Source organism: Hevea brasiliensis, chromosome 15 (assembly GCF_030052815.1).
Source record: "Hevea brasiliensis isolate MT/VB/25A 57/8 chromosome 15, ASM3005281v1, whole genome shotgun sequence".
Taxonomy (NCBI): Eukaryota; Viridiplantae; Streptophyta; class Magnoliopsida; order Malpighiales; family Euphorbiaceae; genus Hevea; species Hevea brasiliensis.
The window spans coordinates 71,763,072-71,780,681 of record NC_079507.1 but is presented as its reverse complement, the minus strand read 5'-3'; the positions used below and the strand labels follow the sequence as shown (position 1 = coordinate 71,780,681).

Genomic DNA, 17,610 nt, shown 5'->3' with positions numbered 1-17,610 from the left:
TAGTGGAAAGACTCTGAAATTTGATTCAGTATTGCTGCTTACCATTCTGAGCTTTCGTAGCGTTGAGAAACTTTAGAAACCAATTTTCTTAAGTATCTTCATTAAAGGAGCTCTGAACCCTGAAATTTTCATTTTCAGTGCCTGTTCATTACTTTGTAAAACCATTTTCGTTCAGTTTCATTCTCACCCCCTAGCATCAGTATATTACTCTCCGAACTCAACTTCGTTCCGACCCCATTCTCATTATGTTGGGCAAGTTCGAATCCTTCTACTGTCAACTTTCACCTCTGCAGGACTTGTGGATACTAGAGTTAACTCGTTTGTCTCCTCAACTTCCTACAGGTAAGCATTAAAATTGTTATTTTGTCAAATATCCTCGTTTTGTTTTCTTCAGCTTTCTTTTAAAATCTCTTTTATATCCAGTCGTACTACATCTCAAGATAGATTACCTAGGCTAATAGTTATTTCCATCATCTTCTTTTATTTCATTCGTAAATTCCATTTATCTTCATTTAGTTTTCATTTTTGTCAAGGGTAGATGTTCGAGTCCTCAACGGCTCGTAAATACGCTAAAGAGCATAGGTGAGAATATCTTAACAAGAGTTTTTGGGACTAAATAAATAAAAAATGATAAAGGAAAATAGGTATAGCAAAAGGGCTTAATAGGATGGGGAACAGAATTACGTTAAACGAATAAGTCAAGAGGTCGGGCCACGAAATGAGCCCAAGCGATGATACAATAGACCAGGAATCAAAATAAGCTCGGATCCCGAGCGAGCAACTAAAAGAGATCAAACCAAAGAGTTCGGATAAAGCGATCATGTGGAAGATCGGTAAGGAGTTCGGTTTTTCGTCCACTATCTAGTTATAAGGTCTTGTAGGTTTGGAAAAATTGTACACGGGTCTCTTGTGTCTTCGGTATCTCGTTCCCACAAAAGGGGTCATGAAGGACCCTTTACCAAAATCCTTGGTTCCAAGTTCTTACAAAACTCCATCCTAATGAATATATTAAGAGTTCGGGGGAGAGTTCTTACCCGAATTCTTGGCTAAAATTTTAATAAAATATGTGAAGATCGGAGGAGAGTTCTTATCCGAAATCTCCCGCTTAAAATTTTAAGTAAAATACACTATGAGATTGGGGGAGAGTTCTTACCCGAATTCTCGACAAAAAATCTTAATAAAATACGTGGAGATCGGAGGAGAGTTCTTATCCAAAATCTCTCGCTTAACTTCTGAACTTAATACACTAAGAGATCGAAAGAGAGTTCTTACTCGAATTCTCGACTAAAATCTTAATAAATTGCGTGGAGATCGGATGAGAGTTCTTATCCGACATCTCCCGCTTAAATTAATACATCGAGAGATCGGAAGAAAGTTCTTACCCGACTTCTCTTAGCATTAATCCAAACTAAAAAATCACAACCTCAATATCCGAATTAACCCCAACAAAGACCCATTACACAATACCTATTCACTGAAGAGCCATCTCATGAACTCCTGTTCTTGGGCAACCCAAAATAAGTGAAATATCAAATATTCCTTTTATTCGCACAAAGGATTAACACCATCCCTATTCCAACCTTTTAATTATCTATTTTTATTTATGAAGAGCATAACATTAAATCTGCTTACCCTCATTGAGAGACGAGGTGGGGTACCTAACACCTTCCCCACCCGTATCTGAACCCCGAACCTAGAATCTCTGTTTTCAAAGTGGTTTTCTTATTTTTACAAATGGTTTTCTTTAATTTCCCTCAAAATTAAAGTGGCAACTCCTCACTTTTCCTACTTCGATGAATACTCATCCAGGCGGCTGCAAAAACCCTTGCGACAGCTTGGCGACTTCACTTGGGACTGTATCCCATCAACCCTTGTTTAGAGGTCCAAAAGCATATTTAATTTTATGCTCACGTACATTAAAACTATAATTAGGGGGTTTAACTTACAAATTTGAAAGTCTTAATGTTAATTTTTTTTGTTATCTCTTTCTAACTATTTTGCTTACTTTGATTGTCTTATTTATTACAGCAATCTTCGCCTAAAAAAATCCCATGCAGGGAAGAGGTAAATGTGTCCCTTCACACACTGAGTACTTGCACAATGTCCTCACACACTTCAGCCCTATACCCGGGCTTTCTTACCCTTTTAGGAAATAGGAGGGAGTCATGTAGCGGTACCCGTAGGTTTTACCCCGTTAGTATCCATGAAGGCTTCTGCTCAGATTGAAACTTGTTCCATCTACTATGATACTTGTGGAATTCTCCCATTAGTATCATGGTGATGGAATGGGGCTTTACTGTTTACACAGGGACAATTTGGGAACCAGTGGCTTTAGAAAATTAGACATTGAGCTAAACTATCATAGTAGCTGAAAGCCATAGCAAGCTACCTCGTAAGATAGAACTATCCAATTAGATAGTACTTACCCGGTATCAGAACTCTCCCTATTTTAGGACAAAAAGGACATACTTGCTTTTACCTTACTCTATTTGTATTTTTAAATTTTTTAAATAACATAAGGGTGATTTTGAATCATACTGTTAGAATGATCTAAACACCTTCCTACTTTGATAGGTGTATAGATATTACCACGCCAGTAGTATAATTCAAAATTACCTGAATTTATTCTGCTAACAAATTTTCTCCACAGGAGTTGTGAATTGGAGTCTGTACAGGGTAAAACGGAAACTTTAATATGGCATCCTCGAGTCAGTCAACAGAAAGAGTTCCAAGGCAGGAACAGAATGCTAGAAATGGTCCAAACTACTTCATAGTTCAGAGTCCCCACAGATTGATGGCGTAGGGGCAGACATTGGCCTATTACCTCTATTGGACCCAAGCAAGGTTGAGGTTAGAATGTCTTGAAGATCTATGCAGCAGTTGGAAATCACTTCCCGATCATGTTAAGGCAAAGTTTGAGGGAAAGTACTGGAGGATTGCAACTTTGATACTGGTCAAAGTGCAGATTCTGGCATTAAAAGCCATGCTATCAACTTGGAATCCCAAGTATGGGGTGTTCTCCTTCAATGATATTGATACAACTGATGTTGTAATCCGCAAGTGCACGGGTCACAGTAGTATAGTTTTAAAAAAAATGATATCGATCCCACAAGGAATTGTGCTTAAATTGGAAATAAAAGGATAAGCTAATTAGAATGACAAAATTTAAAGATATTAAAAATGAAATTTGAAATTAAAATTTGTATTTGAGGAATTTAAACTAAATCAAACAATTAACTAAATTAATTAAACTAGATTACCAAAATTTAATTTGAAATTTCTATTTATGAAATTTGGAGGAATTAAATCTAAATTCAATGAAAATTAAAGTGATTCTAGAGATTGGATTTTCCATATTGTTTGCATGTGATTTATCCCCAATTTAGCCAAACACATGTGAATTGCAATTTTGAGGGAAATCAATTCTTAAATTTTTGAAACCTTTTTCAAGCATCTCAAAGTTGGTTTTCATTAAATCAAACCCTGTTTTCACGGTATTTCAAACCTAACAAAAACCCAATTAATGCTCTAATTGATTTTGGAAAGTCCCCTTAATTCTCTTAGCTTATCTCTAACACCAAGAAAACCAAGTTTATTGCAAGATTATCTATCCCAAATATTCACTTTTCAGTCCATCTATTAAGGATTAAAGCTTAACTTAATGAGGGCCCATTCATCAAGCAAGGCAACAAGCTCACAAGCAATAAATCAAAATATAACAACCCTCATTTAAATGACTAAATCAGTTCAAAACCACAATACAAATCAATACTTACAAACCCATCTCTAGAATCTCAAATAACTACTCACTAATCATAGTTTCAAGACAAACCCAAATGTATAAATGAAGAAATAATGGAAATCTAAGTTAAGGAATAGAAAAACCCAGAAGAATGGTGCAGAAGTTGCTGCTGGAAAGTGCAGAAAGAGCCTCCCCTGCTGCTGCTGCAGAAACGCTTCACGTGCTCCCTCTTTCTCTCTTTCTTTTCTTGCCAAAAATGCCTCTCTTCCTCCTTATGGAAAGAAAATGATAAAGGAGACTTTATATGGGTTAGGGGTCTGCCCTAGAATGGGTAAAAAGGTGGAAGATTCCAGAGAAAGTGAGGTATAAAATCAGAGTAACGGAAATGCCACGTCAGCCATTTCCAGTAAAAACGACATAAGCTGAATCGGTTGTGTCGCGGGTTGTGTCGCAGGTTGTGTAACAATCTGCCTGAATATCTGACGATCGACACAACCTGCGACATAAGCTAAATTGGTTGTGTCGCAGGTTGTGTAGCTCTCGGCCATTTTTACTCAACTTTAAAAATTTATGCAATTCAACTCTAATCTCCTCCAAATGGCTACTCTGATCAAAATATATCAAATTTCTCCAAATTTAACCTACAAAACAAATAAATTCCAAAAATTAAACTAAGAAGTGTGAAAATTGTAAAATTGACTAAATATATACTAATATCTATAATAATAGCTATGAACAAGGGTAAATTATGTGCAAAAAATTACACCTAAATGATGATCTAAAATGCATGCATCAACAACTCCCACTATATAAGAATATCAGGCGCTGCTAAAAATCCCTTATATGGTGCAGAATCGAATTTACCTACACCTCGAGCATAGACAGACTTGGAAACGGCTCGCGCATATACTTGGAATCTTTGTAGAGGAAGCAAAGGCAAAGGAAACCGTCAAGGGAAGCACACATGGATGGTATTAGACCTACATCAAGAAGTATTTGGATCTGCACATTCAAAACAAGCAATGGGAACAGGCATCGTTGACACTGGCTTTGGGAATTTACGACCTGATCTTGTTTCCCGGGCCTTTGGGAGTTATAACTCACGGCGTCACAAAAATCTTTTGGACAGTAGAGAAGCAAAATGTCAACCCAATACCTGCAATCCTTGCAGAGATCTTTTTGACTCTGACCTATTGCCGACAACAAGGTAAGGGAACCATCAAAGGCTGTGCCCAATTGCTACATCTTTGGATACTCAATCACATTTATCCTTTGGAAACTAAGGGATTAACCTGGTATTTTGACCAGCCGCTCATCGAAAAAATGGCTAAATTGACAGTAAGTCCAAAGAATGAACTACAATGGCAAAAGCAGATTCTAAGCTTCAATAGTCACAACTACTGCTGGAGGAAGTTATGGACTATGGGTCAACCTATTTTGTTTAGTACAGGGGACAATCATTTGGTACCTTTGATCGGATTGACTGGATACACGAGTTACACCCTAGTTTTGGTAATGAGGCAATTCAGCTCAACCCAGTTTGCACCCAATGTTGAAAGACTTCATCAAGCTCATTTCTACCATGAACTTGGCGGAGAGGAAGAACTAAAATCATTTCGCAAGTCCTGGGAAAAGGTCATCATGATTGAACGGTCACCTAAAGGGCCAAGCACCACAGAAGATTACCTCAGATGGAGGGCAAGCAGAGATCAGGGATACCTAATTTCTGAACCAGCAGAACCTAAGGGTAGCACGCCTCATTGAGAAGTGCTTTCAGAAGAAGTTAGCGGCGAGTTGGTCAGCTCTCTACAGAGTTTGAACGCCGAGAACCTGCAACTACAGGAACGGATAAGGCAATTGAAAGACCAACAACAAATCCTGAAAAAGGAGGTAAAAAGGCTCAGGGAAGAAGCGATGACAGAAAAGGCAGAATTTGAAGAACAAAAAACACGATGGGAGAAAGAAAAAACCTCACTTCAAGGTGCAATAAGAGAGGCAGGAGTTCGGAATAGCAAATTGCAAGAGAAATTGGAATATAGAAGAGTATAAACAAGAAAGCAAAAAGAAGAAGCTTGAACTAAAGGAGCAGGCACAGCTTATTAATGACATTTTGAAATAGTCTGCTAAAGAAAGGAAAGAAAAAGAAAGGCAAGCAACCCTTCACCAAGAGCTGAGAGAAAATGTTGACCAGTTAGAAAGAATGATAGCACAAGGTAAACAAGAGCTCCTACCGGAATCTGAGTATACCTTGGAGACATTCAACCCTTCCAGACAAGAAGAAAGACTCTATGAGTACCTTAAAAGATGTCATTGTATTTTAAAGAGTCTCCCTAAGCCTATTCAATTGTAAAGGATGCTATGCATGAACTGTTTGATTAATGAATCACTTTAGACCATTGTTTAGCTAAATATGAATGAATAGTGTAACTCCCGTAGGAACTATTCTCGCTAGGGTTGTACGAAAAGATGAATGCATCATATGGACAAGTATCATAGACACACATTCGATCCTGTCATTCACTGTTGGACTATCAAGCGATGCCGTGATAAAGTTGATACAATTATCCTTCTGCAGACTCCATTTTTGGAGGTTATATGCCACTATATCCTTCGCCTAGTTAGGATCTTTAACTTTAATGGAATTTCAAACTAATTTAACAATTTTTCCTATAGAAATCAACATTGCTCCAAGCAAAGCAAACTCGATTGAGCAAGCAGTTTAACCAAAACGAGTGTACTTAACAAGGTCTCGAGCAAAGAAGATAATGGAAGACCAAGAACAAGTGCAGAACCTACAGGGACAAGTTTTAGAATTAAGAGACCAAGTCTTAGAACTGATGAAACTGATAAAGGAAATGTCCCAAAATAGACCTACATAAGAATCAAATTTGCCACTACCTCCCCCACTCCCTACAATGGTTGATTCTCATCAAGCTTCAACCTCTTTCACCTTTCAACCTCCTATCCCGGATCCAACAATCACTGTCAATCCGACCCTCCCAAATAATGACTTACCTTTCCCTTATTATCCGGGTGTCTCAAATGCCGAATTGCACCCTTCCATACCAATCCCTCCAGTTCACCCGGTCCCTTATTTCCCAACTGGGGTAATAGCTCATGTAGTAGGAGAAGAAAATAGAGTAAAAGAAAATGAGAAGTTATCTGCTCTGGAGGAAAGATTAAGAGCAATAGAGGGTCTAAATATGTATGGCTCAGTAGATGTATCGTCACTGAGATTAGTACCAGATGTGGTGGTACCACCCAAGTTCAAAGTTCCAGACTTCGACAAGTATATCGGAAATTTAGATCCTCGCATCCATCTGGCCACTTACATAGCCAAGATGTCTTCCCTCACTGAAGATGACAGGCTTCTGGTCCATTTCTTTCACGAAAGTCTCTCCGGGGCCGCTTTGCAATGGTGCATACAGTGGATAGGAGCAAACTACGCTCCTGGAAAGATTTGGTCGATACTTTCCTGAAATAATACAAGTTTAACTGCGATGTTGCCCCCATAAGGAGAGACCTCCAAAATCTGATGCAAAGAGAGAGGGAAAGCTTTAAAGAGTATGCCCAGAGATGGAGAGAGAAAGTAGCAGAGGTATATCCTCCAGTTACTGACAATGAACTCTGCTCTTTGTTCATTGAGACATTGAAGGTTCCGTACTTCAATCTGATGATTAGAAACACCTCCAACAGCTTTTTAGATATCATTCAAGCTGGCGAAAGAATTGAAACTAACCTCAGGTTAGGGAGACTGTAGGAGTTGACTGAGAACTCTACAAAGAATACCGCCATTTTTGGCAAAAAGAAGGAAGGTGATGTGCACTCCATCACCCGACAAACCCAACCTCCATTCTCTCAGAATAATTTTTGATCGTACCCTCCTACTTAAGGCCCGACAATAACAAACATTCCACCTCCTTTCCCAAATTATCCTCACCCTCGCCCACAAAATCCACCTCAAGCAGTTTACAAGACCGCTCGCCCAATCGAATCAATCAAGACCACCTCCTCCCCAAACCAACCCGAGACCACAAAGGAACCCTGATCCACCTCTCCCCCTTCCACTCAGTGAAATATATCGACACCTACTTGGTATAAATCAAATAGTGCCAATCCCCCTTGACCCAATTCAGCCACCATATCCTAGGTGGTATGACGCCAATGCCTAATGTGAATATCATGGCAGAGCACTAGGGCACTCAACTGACAACTGTGGAGCTCTTCGGGGCAAAGTACAGGCCCTAATCAGAAATGGGCGGTTAAAAATTGAGGAAAATGGCTCTCTTCCCAATGTCACGTCAAACCCATTACCCAATCATGATACGGGCAATGGCATGAATATGATAGAGCCTTTGGACGAAAGGTCGATTATGGAGGTAGATCAGCTAATTCCTCATTTTGAGGAGATTTTTGCTATGACAGTAAGAGAGGGATATCTATGCCCTCAGACATCCGGGTCGAAAAGTGATATAGGATGCCCCTACCACGGAGGAGCGGTTGACCATGAGCTCCAAAACTGTGATGAATTTCGACAGGAAGTTTGAAGAATGCTGTCACTCAAAACTTTGAGATGCCAGCGGAGGCCAAGAATGGAGGGCGAAGTGAATACAGCCAGGTTCACCAGAGATGCCTCCACGCCCAACCCAAGGTTAATATTTTCTGCTCCCAGCACACTAACACCAACACCACCAATAACAATCATCTGAACCTCGCCTCAACTCCCAGTCACCAACACCCATGCAGTACCTAGGAATTACAATCTCCAAGTGTTTACTCAAGGCTCATCCAGCAGCATTCCAACTCCTACCCTTAACCATACCCATGCTCAACCCATCACTCCTCTCAAACCATGCTTTGCTCCTCATGAACATTTTAAAATGACCTACACTGAACCCTCCAAAGATACTTCTCCCCAACCAAACCCAAAAACAACTTGTAACTCCCTCCCACAAGACTAGGAAGTAGAATTTATAACCTGGAATGGGAGATGTTACGGCAATGATGAGGCCAAAAAGAAGAAGAGGAAAGTAAAAATGGGAGAGCCACTAGAAATTACGGAGGAAAGGGCTGTAAGGGTTGAGAAGGAGGAACCTGCTGAACAAAAAGAAGAGGAGGAACTGCTATTACAAATAATGAAACAGAGTGAATATGATGTCATTGAGCAACTGAGAAAGATGCCTGCTCGAATTTCCTTGCTGTCACTAATTCTAAGCTCGAATGTGCATCGCTATGCCTTACAGAAAGTTCTGGACCAGGCCTTTGTAAACCCCGATATCACACTGGGGCAATTTGAGAAAATAGTTGGGCAAATTCATGCGTCCAGTTTTGTCACTTTCTCTAAAGATGAGATAGATCTGGCTGGCTTGAAGCACACTAAGGCTTTGCATGTGACAGTCAAGTGCAAAGGGTGCATAGTTGCCAAAGTCTTGATTGACAATGGATCTGCCCTCAATGTCTTGCCTAATGCTACCTTGATAAGACTACCTATCGATCCATCAAACATACGCTAAAGTGTCATGGTGGTAAGAGCCTTTGACGGTACAAAGAGAGAGGTATTTGGGGACATCGATTTGCCGCTGCAGATTGGGACATGCACTTTCAATGTCACTTTCCAAGTGATGGATATCGAGCCGGCATACACCATGTTGTTGGGGAGACCCTAGATCCATTTGACAAACGCCGTGCCTTCAACTCTGCATCAGAGGATTAAGTACATCATGGGCGACAAAATCATCACAGTAAGAGGGGAGGAAGCCATGCTAGTCATCAAGCCCCAATCGGTTCCTTATGTGGAAACAACTAAAAGGTCCTTGGAAAGTTCTTTCCAAGCACTGGAGTTATAAGGAACTACCCTGAGGGATGAAGGGGTTACGACTATGGTTGTGAAGGTGGTATTTAAAAGTGGCTATGAGAAGGGCAAGGGATTAGGCACCGCATTACAAGGAATCGTTGAACCAATACTGGCTATTCAGAAAATCGACCGTTTCAGTTTGGGATATGAGGAAGATGCTCTCATGGATAGGAGATTCTGGATGAGGAACATGCTCCGGGATCAAAGGTTTGATCGGAGAGTTGGGAAAACGAAAGTTTTCCCAAAAATCACCGATGTTTTCACCAAGCCAATCATTCAAAATCCAAAAGAAGGTGAAGAATTTACTGAAGAACCATCCGTTGATCTCATACAACTTGACTCCCTGTCCGAGGCATTGATCTCGCCAATCACTGAGGGGCAAGAGCTGGATAATTGGGAAGCAGAAGACATTCCTGTCCTTAATCTCGAGTAAAGTATATTTTGTTATCAACACTTGATCATTTTGTCCATGGTGACAAGTGTAATGCTGTAAATGGACCCTTTTCTTATGATTAAAGTGTTAATGAATTAATAAGCGCATTTTGTGTTCAATTCTCTTTTCCTTTCGCCATTGAAAGCCATTTTTTTAATATACTCCACTTTCATTTCTTCAGGGCCATTGACCAATTCACACCTAATAATTCAATTGACTCAGAAGTTCCTTATGTTAACTTTAAAACTCCCATAACTGCCATTGCTTCAAGTGATTCTGAAGAAGAACCTATAGAAGAAAGGGGTGAAAAAGACAAACCCTCCTTGGTGCCTTGTGGGGATGAAACGCACACCATAAATCTATGGACTGAGGAAATAAAGAGGGAACTTAAAGTCGTAAATAATGGGGAATTTGAGAGTATGGTCACCTTGCTCAAGGAATTCATTGATGTATTCTCATGGAGCTATGATGATATGCCCGGATTGGATCCTCAGATAGTAACGCATAAAAATCCCCCTGATTCCTGGGACAATTCCAGTAAAACAGAAGTTGAGAAGAATGAACCCCGACACACTTCTCAAAGTTAGGGATGAAGTCAAAAAGCAATATGATGCGGGGTTCCTGGAAGTGGTCAAATACTCTCAGTGGATAGCTAATGTTGTCTCGGTAATGAAGAAGGATGGAAGAGTCAGGGTATGTGTTGATTACATGGATCTCAATAAGGCAAGCTTGAAGGATGATTTTCCCCTCCCACATATAGACGTGCTGGTAGACAATGTCGCAAGACTAGGGAGATGTTCATGAATTTGAGAGTATGGTCACCTTACCATTCTGAGCTTTCGTAGCGTTGAGAAACTTTAGAAACTAGTTTTCTTAAGTATCTTCATCAAAGAAGCTCTGAACCCTAAAATTTTCATTTTCAGTGCCTGTTCATTACTCTGTAAAACCATTTTCGTTCAGTTTCATTCTCACCGCTCTAGCATCAGTATATTACTCTCCGAACTCAACTTCGTTCCGACCCCATTCTCATTACGTCGGGCAAGTTCGAATCCTTCTACTGTCAACTTTCACCTCTGCAGGACTTGTGGATACCGGAGTTAACTCGTTTGTCTCCTCAACTTCCTACCAGTAAGCATCAAAACTGTTATTTTGTCAAATATCCTTGTTTTGTTTTCTCTAGCTTTCTTTTAAAATTTCTTTCATATCCAGTCGTACTACATCTCAAGATAGATTACCTAGGCCAATAGTTATTTCCAGCGTTTTCTTTTATTTCATTCGTAAATTCCATTTATCTTCATTTAGTTTCATTTTCGTCAAGGGTAGATGTTCGAGTCCTTAGCGGCTCATAAATACGATGAAGAGCATAGGTGAGAATATCTTAACAAGAGTTTTTGGGACTGAATAAATAAAAAATGATAAAGGAAAATAGGTATAGCAAAAGGGCTGAATAGGATTGGGAACAGAATTATGTTAAATGAATAAGTCAAGAGGTCGGGCCACGGAACGAGCCCAAGCGATGATATAATAGACCGGGAATCAAAATAAGCTTGGATCCCGAGCGAGCAACTAAAAGAGATCGGACCAAAGAGTTCGGATAAAGCGACCATGCGGAAGATCGGCAAGGAGTTCGGTTTTCTGTCCACTATCTAGTTATAAGGTCTTGTAGGTTTAGAAAAATTGTACATGGGTCTCTTGTGCCTTCGGTATCTCGTTCCCACAAAAGGGGTCATGAAGGACCCTTTACCAAAATCCTTAGTTCCAAGTTCTTACAAAACTCCATCCTAATGAATATATTAAGAGTTCGGGGGAGAGTTCTTACCCGAATTCTCAGCTAAAATTTTAATAAAATATGCAGAGATCGGAGGAGAGCTCTTATCCGAAATCTCCTGCTTAAAATTTTAAGTAAAATACACTACGAGATCGGGGGAGAGTTCTTACCCGAATTCTCGGCCAAAATCTTAATAAAATACGTAGAGATCATATGAGAGTTCTTATCTGAAATCTCTCACTTAACTTCTGAACTTAATACACTAAGAGATCAGGGAAGAGTTCTTACCCGAATTCTCTGCTAAAATCTTAATAAAATGCGTTGAGATCGGATGAGAGTTCTTATCCGACATCTCCCGCTTAAATTAATACATCGAGAGATCGGGAGAGAGTTCTTACCTTACTTCTTTTAGCATTAATCCAAATTAAAAAATCACAACCTCAATATCCGAATTAACCCCAACAAAGACCCATTACACAACACCTATTCACTGAAGGGCCATCTCATAAACTCGTGTTCTTGGGTAACCCAAAATAAGTGAAATATCAAATATTCCTTTGATTCGCACAAAAGATTAACACCATCACTATTCCAACCCTCTAATTATTTATTTTTATTTATGAAGAGCATAACATTAAATCTGCTTACCCTCTTTGAGGGATGAGGTGGGGTGCCTAACACCTTCCCCACCCTTATCCGGACCCCGAACCTAAAATTTCTGTTTTCAAAGTGGTTTTCTTATTTTTACAAATGGTTTTTTTTAATTTCCCTCAAAATTAAAGTGGCAACTCCTCACTTTTCTCACTTCGGTGAGTACTCGTCCAGGCGACCGCAAAAACCCTTGGGACAGGGATAAGAACAAAGAAGCCTTATATTTATTTAAAAAAAAAAAAAAAGAAGGCACATATTAATATCTTCCAATGGCAGCAGAGACAAGAACAAGAAGTGACTGGTTGGCGGTTGCTAACCACTTGTCTAACAAAGGCTAAGTATGTTTCTCTCTCATTTCTTCTTAAGCGAATGTTGATGCAGTTAACACTCAAATGGTGGTCACAAACTCAAGCGAAAATCAAATGGAAATGGACTCCAATTATGATAGGAAAAGCGAGTTAAAAGCCTTTGATGATACAAAAGCCGGTGTGAAAGGACTTGTAGATGCTGGGTTAACAAAGATTCCTCGTATATTCAACAGCCAACAGTTTATCTGCAATCACAACTCAACAAGTAGATCTGATCAGCTCGATATTCCTGTCATAGACCTTAAAGGTAACCTTGAAGATTCAAGTTTAGACGCAAAGATCATCGACAAAGTTCGAAGCGCATGCGAAAAGTGGGGTTTCTTTCGGCTGATCAATCATGGAGTTCCTAATAATATCTTGGATGAGACACTCGATGGAGTCCGGAGATTTCACGAGCAAGGCACTGAAGCTAAGAAAGAATTCTATACACGCGATTTCTCAAAAAAGGTGCTTTACATGTCAAATTTTGATCTGTATCAAGCAGGTGCGACCAATTGGAGGGATTCATTTGTTACTTTCATGGCTCCTGATCCTCCCAGCCCTCAAGAATTGCCTGATGTGTGCAGGTATGGTGAATATTTAATTTACTACCATATATAGTTTATTTGATGTCGCTTATGTACTTGATCATTAAGTGGAATTGCAGAGACATAGTGATTGAATACACAAACCAAGTAATGAAATTGGGAAATACCCTATTTCAGTTGCTATCACAGGCTCTCGGGCTTAATCCCTATCACCTCAAGGACATGGGTTGTGCCAAGGGCCTCTTATTTTTAGGTCACTATTATCCACCATGTCCTGAGCCAGAGTTAACCATGGGCACTACCCAACATACAGATGGTAACTTTATCACCATACTTGTGCAAGACCAAATAGAAGGTCTCCAAGTTCTTCATCAGGATCAATGGGTGGATGTGTCTCCCTTGCACGGATCTCTAGTAGTAAATATCGGAGATCTTCTTCAGGTAAATAAAATTCTGTTTGGCATTAAGGGTGATGACAGAAATGGAAAAGATAAATGATTTTAAAGATTTGTCATGCCTTTGTCTTGTGCAGCTCATCTCCAATGACAAGTTTATTAGTGTTAATCACAGAGTGCTAGCAAAGAAAGTTGGGCCAAGAATTTCAGTGGCATGTTTCTATAGGCCACAAATTCAGACAGGAAGTAGCTCAGAAATTTATGGACCAATTAAGGAATTGTTGTCAGAAGAAAATCCTCCAATTTACAGAGAAACAGATGTAAAGGACTACATGAGAATCTACTTCTCCAAAGGTCTTGATGGCACATCTCCACTTGTACATTTCAAGCTCTAAAACTTTATTAGGGCGTTAGGCTTCTAAGAATTTTAGGAACTTCGAACGAAGACTCCAAATTTTGTGAAGCCTTGGTTGCGGTAATAGATGATAATTGATATGTTTTGCAAATAATTTGCATAATAAACATGCCCATATTTATGTTTTAATTTGTTTATATGTGCGAATTATCTTAATGACTAAAAAAATAATATCGAAAGGAGAGATAATTTTGATCTGCATGATGCACCAATCAAATCTTGGTGAAAATATAAGAATCAAAATAAAATGTGAATGGCTGCATTGAATTGCTGTGAGAGGGGCTTAATCCCAGCTACCTAAAAGATATCGTTTACGCGGAGGGACTACTCTTTCTGGGTCACTACTCTTTCTGGGTCACTACTACCCAGCTTGCCCTGAACCTAGACCCGAACCATAGGTTGGTTTAGAATCAGAACGGGTCAAACTTTTTGGGCTTGGGTCAGAGTTTTCTGCAAAATTTTTCAAGGAAGACAGTTCATATTTCTGAGTTTTGGGAGCTTGTTTGCCGTTGGATTAAGCTCAAATTTGGTCTGCAGCATCTTCACATCTGGTTCTTCATTGTGAATGGTGGAGATCTTGTTTGAAGTTCTGCTTCTACTTTTTTTTTTTTACTTGAAAGGCTGCTATTTTTCATTGATTTTTAGTACGGACCAGTTTCATTATTTTTAGCAGTCGAAAGGTCTTTTATGATTTGATTGAGCTGAATTTTGGTGAGCACGATGAGGACATATTGTTCTTTAATCTGAATGGTAGAGATCATTGACAACCGAAAGGTGGTTAATTTAGATGGACAACAACTGTATTTTGGTGAATTCTCTCTAAAACCTTGTTACCTCTTATTAATTTATTTGAATTGTCTTTAAATTTTTTGTTGAGAATTGTTTATAGTGTTTGTAATTGCTATAAGCCTTTATTGTGATAATGGAGCTATTTTAATTGAATTAAGAGAGGTTTCGTGATTTTTATCATTCACTTTAAAGAAGTTTTTCACATAAAAATTTACAGTGTTCTTGTACATTTTGAATAGTCTAAAATTGTGTTTGTTCGCTGCATATATATCCAATTATTGTTCTTCATAGATTCACGCAAATAGGAAGGATTTATTGGTTTTAAATTATTGTTCTATTTACTTCATATTAATACTTGTGTTTGTCTCAGATGATGAATGAGTAAGATCGAAATTGAATTGGTACTGTTCGGTTTGATTTTAAATTAAATTGGACCTTTTACTTAAAAAGTAAAAAAAAAATTATTGAATTTAAACCGAATCAGATCAAATCAAAATCTAAATCTAAATCGAAACTTTGACGGGCTCCAAACCAATTCAAAGCAAAATGACTCAGTGGGCAGGTCCACCTGAGCCAGACTTGGCAATGGGCACCACTAGCCCTTATCTAATTGTAGCTTCCTCCTCACTGTGCTTATGCAAGACCAAATGGGTGGGCTACAAGTGCTATGTGGAAAATCAATGGGTTGATGTCAGACCAACTAAGGAGCACTGGTAATAAACTTGGGAGATTTTTTTTAGGAGAAAACCTGGGAGATTTGTTTCAGGTGAATTGACCAACACAGACAGCATCTACGAGGTTTGAAAGAATATTATAATTTTGGATGATTTAAAAGGTAAGTTATTATGTGCATTTGGCGTATACGTAAATTTATTAATAAAATAATAAAATTTATTTTTTATTTTTATTATATAATTATTTTTATATGAATATATAATATATTCTTTTTTAATATATAAAGTATATTCTATAATTTATCGGTTTAAAAATATTTATGATAATAAGACAGCGTACACACAACAGGATTTTCATTTTCCCGTTATTGAAATAAACGAATTTCAACAGAATATAAAAGGTATGTTTTTTATTTAGTAAAATTAATGTGTAAATTTATTGTAATTATTTATTACAGTGACCAACTGTTATGATAAAACTTAATGGGGTTTGGAAAAGGTCAAAATTTGAAGGTTTTTATTTTATTTTTCTTAAGAAAACTCAATTTAACTATTATATTTTTTTTACGATGTTCGATTTGAACTCAATGACAAAGTAAGAAACATGCATCAAATAAATAAATATTTAATTATTTTTTATTTTCAATAATAAAATATAATTTTTATGTTTTCATGCATTTAATTTAATTAAAATAATTATAATAATAAAGAACGGAATAACCCTGGCAACTCGCTCCAATCACAACTCATGACCCAATTGAAGTGGGTGTTCTTCAACAAATCCGAACACAATCCACGAGCATTTTTTTTCCGTGAAATATGTTGAAAAGAAGAAGAAGATAAAATTTTTTTAAAAAACTCATAATACGAGAGTAATAATAAGCCAATATATTATAGAAAAATATTGTTCATAGAGTTTCCAATCAAAATCAAGCAAAGAAAAAAAAAATAAAGAAAAAAAAAAAAAACCTATTAGATATCGAAAACGAGAGAGAACCCGGCCAGAGCTGTACTATCGATGTTGCCGCAAGCAACACCGCGTCCTAACCATTGATTCATCTAAACGCGTTAATGGAGTCTCGTCCAACACCCACTGTCAGTCATCATGACCTTAAGCTCCTCAAGACTACTAGTTTTACTACTAGTATGAGCAGCGCTGCAGCGGTGACGACTTGACAGTGAATATTGACATTTCAATTACTTAAAGGATATTATTATTATTATTATTATTTTGTAGACCAAGACTAATGGTATTCCATAACATACGGATATAGGCATTGAAGTACTGTTATTAATTAATTTCTTTATGTTGTGTTTCAATGAAATAATTAATAAATAAGATATTTGAAACAATTATTTCAGAAAAATAGAATATATATATATATAATTAATTAATTAATGTATGAATTTTATTCAATTGAGTAGAATTTATAAATATAAAAAAAATTAAAATACAGATTTAAATCATAATTCTGTGATTATTCTGTTTTTAATAATTATCATTAAATAATTAATAATAATTTCTTTAATAATAAAAATAATAGTGTAAATAGAGTGAATAAAAAATAAAATAAATATAAGTCAACGGATTTTAAAATATTACTATATAAAATTGTGGCATTAAATTCACTTCAACTTAAATGAATGGTCAATCAGGTTATAAATTTAATATTCATTAATGCATTGACTAAATTGCAATGACTAAAATCTAGTCAATGCATTATCTAGTAACGCTTCATGATGAATGGTCAATCACGTTATAAATTAATTATTAAATTTAATAATCTCACTAGAAGATTTTGAAGTAATTTTTTTAATAAATAATTGAATAATTATAATTCTTTTGATATATTGTTGATAAGTTTTTGGTTATATAGATTAGAAGAAAAAAATTTTCAATGGAACATTAAATAAAATTTAGTGGGGCATTAAGAAAAAAAATATTTATACAAAATCTTTGAAAAAACCATTGAAGCTTTAGAAATTTCAGCGGC

General features: G+C 37.5%; 1 protein-coding gene across 1 annotated transcript; it reads left to right on the top strand.

The window, feature by feature from the left end:
- The first annotated feature begins 12,723 nt into the window (after positions 1-12,723).
- On the top strand, positions 12,724-14,282 carry LOC110669187 (1-aminocyclopropane-1-carboxylate oxidase homolog 1). Its single transcript, XM_021830700.2, has 3 exons — positions 12,724-13,382; positions 13,463-13,784; positions 13,876-14,282. Exons 1-3 carry the CDS (start codon positions 12,841-12,843, stop codon positions 14,131-14,133), a joined length of 1,122 nt encoding a protein of 373 aa, XP_021686392.2. The 5' UTR covers positions 12,724-12,840; the 3' UTR covers positions 14,134-14,282.
- Positions 14,283-17,610: the final 3,328 nt, after the last annotated feature.

Excerpts from the sequence above, each read along its gene's own strand:
- LOC110669187 (XM_021830700.2), top strand. The coding sequence starts at position 12,841 with ATGGTGGTCACAAACTCAAGCGAAAATCAAATGGAAATGGACTCCAAT. Across the intron at positions 13,383-13,462 it reads GAATTGCCTGATGTGTGCAG|AGACATAGTGATTGAATACA; the intron begins GTATGGTGAATA and ends GTGGAATTGCAG. Across the intron at positions 13,785-13,875 it reads ATATCGGAGATCTTCTTCAG|CTCATCTCCAATGACAAGTT; the intron begins GTAAATAAAATT and ends TGTCTTGTGCAG.